Below are 4,880 nucleotides of genomic sequence, written 5' to 3' on the forward strand. Positions count from 1 at the left end.
GATCTGCAAGTTCCCTCCTCTCTACTTAATCAATCCATCCTCAAAATCACTTCTATTTTTAATTAGTTTGCATTCTGTTTAGGTACCTTGCACAGGAAGGGTGCTAAATAAAACCAAATTAAGTTATAGACAAGATCACCAGCATGATTCCCATAACCAATTGTTGCTTTCTGTTTCATGCATTCGGGTGATGTATGCCCCGGGAATTATTCAGACATTCATCCAATAGTGCAGTTTCAATACTTTATTTTCAAAGTCTTTTACCAGCTAGTTTAAAACAAGTGAACAAATGAAATGTAAAGTGTTCTTTATTAAATAACTCAGAAGGTAAAGCAAATTGTGCGATTAAAAAAGACATCATGTTTCTAAAGGATTTTTACAGCAGAAAACAAATTGCGACCAATAAGCATTTCAGTCTAGCAGCCACATTGTCCTCACTTTAGTGGAGTTAATTTCGGTCCTCAAATTGTGACTTGTTTTTTAAAAGATACGCTGCTAGAAATTCAATAGGATTTGGCGGTCTGTAAAGAAAAGTAAAGAAGTAATTATTTTTTTTTGTTATATGAAACTAGGTAGCTGAAGAACTAATTACCTTCTGTGAAAAGCAACGTTAACTCCTCTCCAACACTTGGAAGCACTGACTCAGGGATGGCCAACTACCTAGACAAACCCAGTAAGTTTCCAGTTTACATCTGGTCAGTAGGTTTTTAAGAAAGAACTGCTGGTTCCTTATGAAATTCTGTAAGTCCTCAACCTGAAGCAAAAAGTTATGTAGCTTAATTATGTGATCTGTGAAGAATCACCTCCTTTTGTTCATTTTGGATTTGCTACCTGGTAGCTTAATCTGATTACCGTATAGAAGAGATTACATAACAGTAATAATCCACTGCAATCCATTGCCTCCATGCTATTCATGATTTAACAGATTCCTAATATATTGTCACTCAGAAGTCTCTTTGCCAGGTTCCAGCACTGTCTGTCCAGCCACTCTGTACACAGCTGGCATTCCATACTTCTCACCACCTTGTCACTCCTTTCTCTTACTTTTTCACACTGTACTAGAATACAGGAGACTTGCAATTACACTTAATATTCAAAATTAAGAAAAATATGTATTTAAATAGCAACATGCTTGTTTGTACCCGTTCGATTTCTAAATCATAGCATTCAGAATTTGCTTTGACTAAGCAATGCACTGACATAAATAACAATTTAAAGATATTTTTCACAAGCATAGTGGTCACTTTATAAAGTTCACAGACAATTATTTACAAATTGATCAACTCCGAAGAAGAACAGAACAGCACGTTCTGTAAAAACTCCACCAGCATCATTAGCAAGTTTTGGCATCAGCCACTTTTTCAAATTTTTACAAATGATCCTTTCCATGACTGTAGTGCTGAGCTTTGTTCACCATGGAAATGCATCGTTTACTTCTACCCTAGGTCTTGTATAGCACAGCGAGTTCCTCATCCATATAAAGGCTTTTTCTTTAGTCCCACAACAATTTACTCTCTTTAAAAGCCTTTCGTGACAGACTGTGCCAGAAGACTTTTGGAAATTTACATAGACTGTCATTTGGACTCCTGCTTACAGGTGCCTTTTCACTCCTTTAGTGAACACCAAGAGACTCATATAAGTGGTGCTGATACCTCCCAAATGGCTTTCAGTCTGCAGGACAACTCCCACAGCTGGCAACTGAAGATGGGCATTCTGCCTCTGGGGCAGGGTGTACCTTCCTAAATGCTCTTTTGCCTATTTTGCAGCCTGCACAATTAGTTCAAATTCACAACTCCTTCTGAGGGTAAGACACTACTGGTTGTTCTTCTGGCTATAGGTACAGTGAGGTGGTTGTGGTCATCGCACCAGGTTTTGATGGTATTTCAGCAAAATGGAGAAATGGTTCATATGCCATGGGACTTACCAATAGTTCAGACAAGTTCATTTGGATAAGGTGAACACCTGTTTGTTACATTTGAAGAATTCACCTCTCCACTGACTGATGAGAAATATGGGGCACCTCACAGAAGAGCCTTTACTGAAAAGATTAATCATCAGTTTGCTTCTTATTGTGTTACAGACACAGTAGGGTCAACCTCATCCATTAAAAAGTGTTTTAAATCTTACTAAGATGCACGTCAGGCCACATTCGTCTTTGTTTCTTTCTTTTGAATGGCAAATTGAACTCTTTTTCCATCAAACACTATTGAAATCTCGTTCACAACTAGAACAACTTCTTCCCTTATAAGGTGAATTACATGACAAGATAAATGAGAAATACTCTTCTCCCTCCAAAAACTTTGCAGTAGCACACCTCATTGGAAGATGAGAAATTCACTGAACAACTCTTCTGTTAAGTGAGAAGCACATCCTGCTGTGTTCACCCACAGTATTTATGAACCTGTTGTAAATCATCTCTTACAACCATGATGCTAACAAGACCATATCTGGTGTATGAGATCAGAAAAAGTTACATACTGCATAAGTCTGAGACCTACCTTCTTCCTAAGAACAGACGGAAGACTTCAGAATCTTACCTCTCTTTTGCAAGAACAGCAAGTCCCTGTAGCAAGATCGGTACAACCGTCTGATCCAAGTAGGCACGCGTGGGTAACGACTGGAGATCCACCTTCTGCTTTGATGTTTTTTCTGCGTTTATTTTTTCATTTTCTACTATCCTCTGGAGGAGTAAGAAGTAAATGAACATTGGTAACAGTGGCAAGATCTACTTTGAAGCACAAGTGCAAATAATACACATTTCTCAGCAAGTTCACTTAAGTTTTAAAAAAGATGTAAAGAAATGATTTTAAGTGTGCAGTTTTCCTTGGACAAACCTAAACCAGAGGAGCCTTCTGCTTAATTCTTACATTTTGAGAAAGTGTTAGGAAGTCCTAAGTTTCCTATAAGCAGTCCCAGTCGAGTATTTCCTGCACACACGCACTTCCAACACAAATGCTAAAAGCATCAGAAATGTAGGTGTAGTCTGATGGAAGAGACCCCACTCTATTGAAGCACAGATGGATACTTTAAGATACACAAAATGCTTCCAAGTCTTTTGGTCAAAAGCCACTGAATTATCTTGAAACTGGTAACTGTAGCTCAAGAAAGGACACCCTACCACTGCCAGTGAACCAAATGTTTTCAACACAACAACCAGTGCAACCAATGGATAAGGTTACAATTCGGTAATGGAAACTGAGGTATCAAGGCAAACAGTTCTCAGGGAGATCAGTAAAAAGGATGTGTAAAAAGTTTCTGCATGATCTTAGCATACGGTATGAGGTTATAATGGAGAAAGACAGGAGGCATTTCCCTAGTGAGCAAGAAACAAACATCACAGAGTAAATAAACACCTAACCCACGCGGCTACCAGGAGCAGCCACACTGGATTGGGCCTACTCTCAGGGTAAGTAATTAAAGCTAGCCTGAACTATTCAGATCCAACATCCTTATTTACAGCAGGACTAAAGGAACTCCTCCCTTTGATAATTTCTTAGAAATGCCATCAACTCCCCCTGCTCCCCTCCCTGTCGTAAAAGCCTGTCTGGCTTTTTGTGGCATCACATGTTTATGGAACAGACAACCATCACAGGAGAGCTCCTACAGAAACCTCACGGAAAGGCTCAGGCACTACCTCGGCAGCATTTACCACGAAGGAACCTGCCGCCTCCTGGCGCAGCTTCCACCTCCCCCTGAGGGCCATGACGCTTTAAGTTGAGCTCCAGCAGCCTCACTGGCGATCAGGATTCCGCCTCCCGCTCCCCCCTTACCTCCACGTTTTCGGTCAGGCCGTACTCGGCGTGGGGGTTTTCCGGCACCTGTAAGACACGGCGGGGCTCAGCGGGGCGCGCGGGGCGCACGGGCCGGCCCCACCCGCCCCGCCCCTCCCCTCCCCGCGCAATACCTGCGGCTGCCCCTCCATCATCTGCTCCGCCTCCATGGCTGCAAACGCGGGCGCTGCTCGAAGCGCGGGCACCCCGGGAGGCAGCACACGCGGCCAGGGGGCTCACACGGAGCCGCGGCCGCCCCAACCCAGCACGGCCCCGTCCCGCCCGCCCGCACCGCCGGGCCCGGTCCCCGCCCGCCTCGGCTCCTTTCGGCCTCACGGAAACCGCCGCGCCGCCACCGCCGCGCGCATGCGCAAGGCTCAGCCCCGCCCACCCCCAGCGGGCGCTGCGAGGGGCGTGGCCTTGGGCGGGGTCTGCTCCCCTCACAGCCCCCCCGTGAGGGAGCTGCCCGCTGACCCTAACGGGCACCGGCAATGAGGGGAGCCACGCGCGCGCGGTCACTCACGATCTAATGGTGCTTCATGGTGATGAATCACGGAATCACCTGGTTGGAAGAGACCTCCAAGATCACCCAGTCCAACCTCTGACCTAACACTAACCAGTCCCCACTAAACCGTATCACGCAGCTCTACATCTAAACGTCTTTTAAAGACCTCCAGGGATGGTGACTCCACCACTTCCCTGGGCAGCCCCTTCCAATGCCTAGCAGCCCTCTCAGTAAAGAAGTTCTTCCTAATGTTATAAATGAGGTCTCAACTCAATCTGAATTTTGTAATATTTATAAAACAAATATTTATAAAAGGTATAAAAGCTATAAAAGGTATAAAAGGCAAGTAAACAGTGCTGGATATGCAGGCAGTCTATGCTCCACCAACACGCACACACGAACATCAAACATTCTAAACATACAGAACGCTGCTTTACATACTAAACGCTAGTATGCCTATACACACATACAATCAGGAAAGGTAACAAACAATCCTCCAAGTTCCACGACTCAACAGTCTCCATTTTCGACTCGTTTTCTTGATTACATACAAGTCTCCATTTTCCATTCCCTTTGAACAACATGTCTCGCTTTAAGTTGTCAAG

General features: G+C 44.0%; 1 protein-coding gene across 1 annotated transcript; it reads right to left on the minus strand.

The window, feature by feature from the left end:
• Positions 1-229: 229 nt before the first annotated feature.
• On the minus strand, positions 230-4,113 carry DPY30 (dpy-30 histone methyltransferase complex regulatory subunit). The gene is made up of 4 exons (XM_084284141.1): positions 3,905-4,113; positions 3,771-3,818; positions 2,538-2,680; positions 230-521 (listed from the first exon to the last, which is right to left on the minus strand). The coding sequence occupies exons 1-4, from the start codon at positions 3,938-3,940 to the stop codon at positions 449-451; spliced, it is 300 nt and encodes a 99-aa protein (XP_084140267.1). The 5' UTR covers positions 3,941-4,113; the 3' UTR covers positions 230-448.
• Positions 4,114-4,880: the final 767 nt, after the last annotated feature.

The sequence above is a fragment of the Netta rufina genome (assembly GCF_964035555.1).
Source record: "Netta rufina genome assembly, chromosome: 3".
In the NCBI taxonomy this organism is placed as follows: Eukaryota; Metazoa; Chordata; class Aves; order Anseriformes; family Anatidae; genus Netta; species Netta rufina.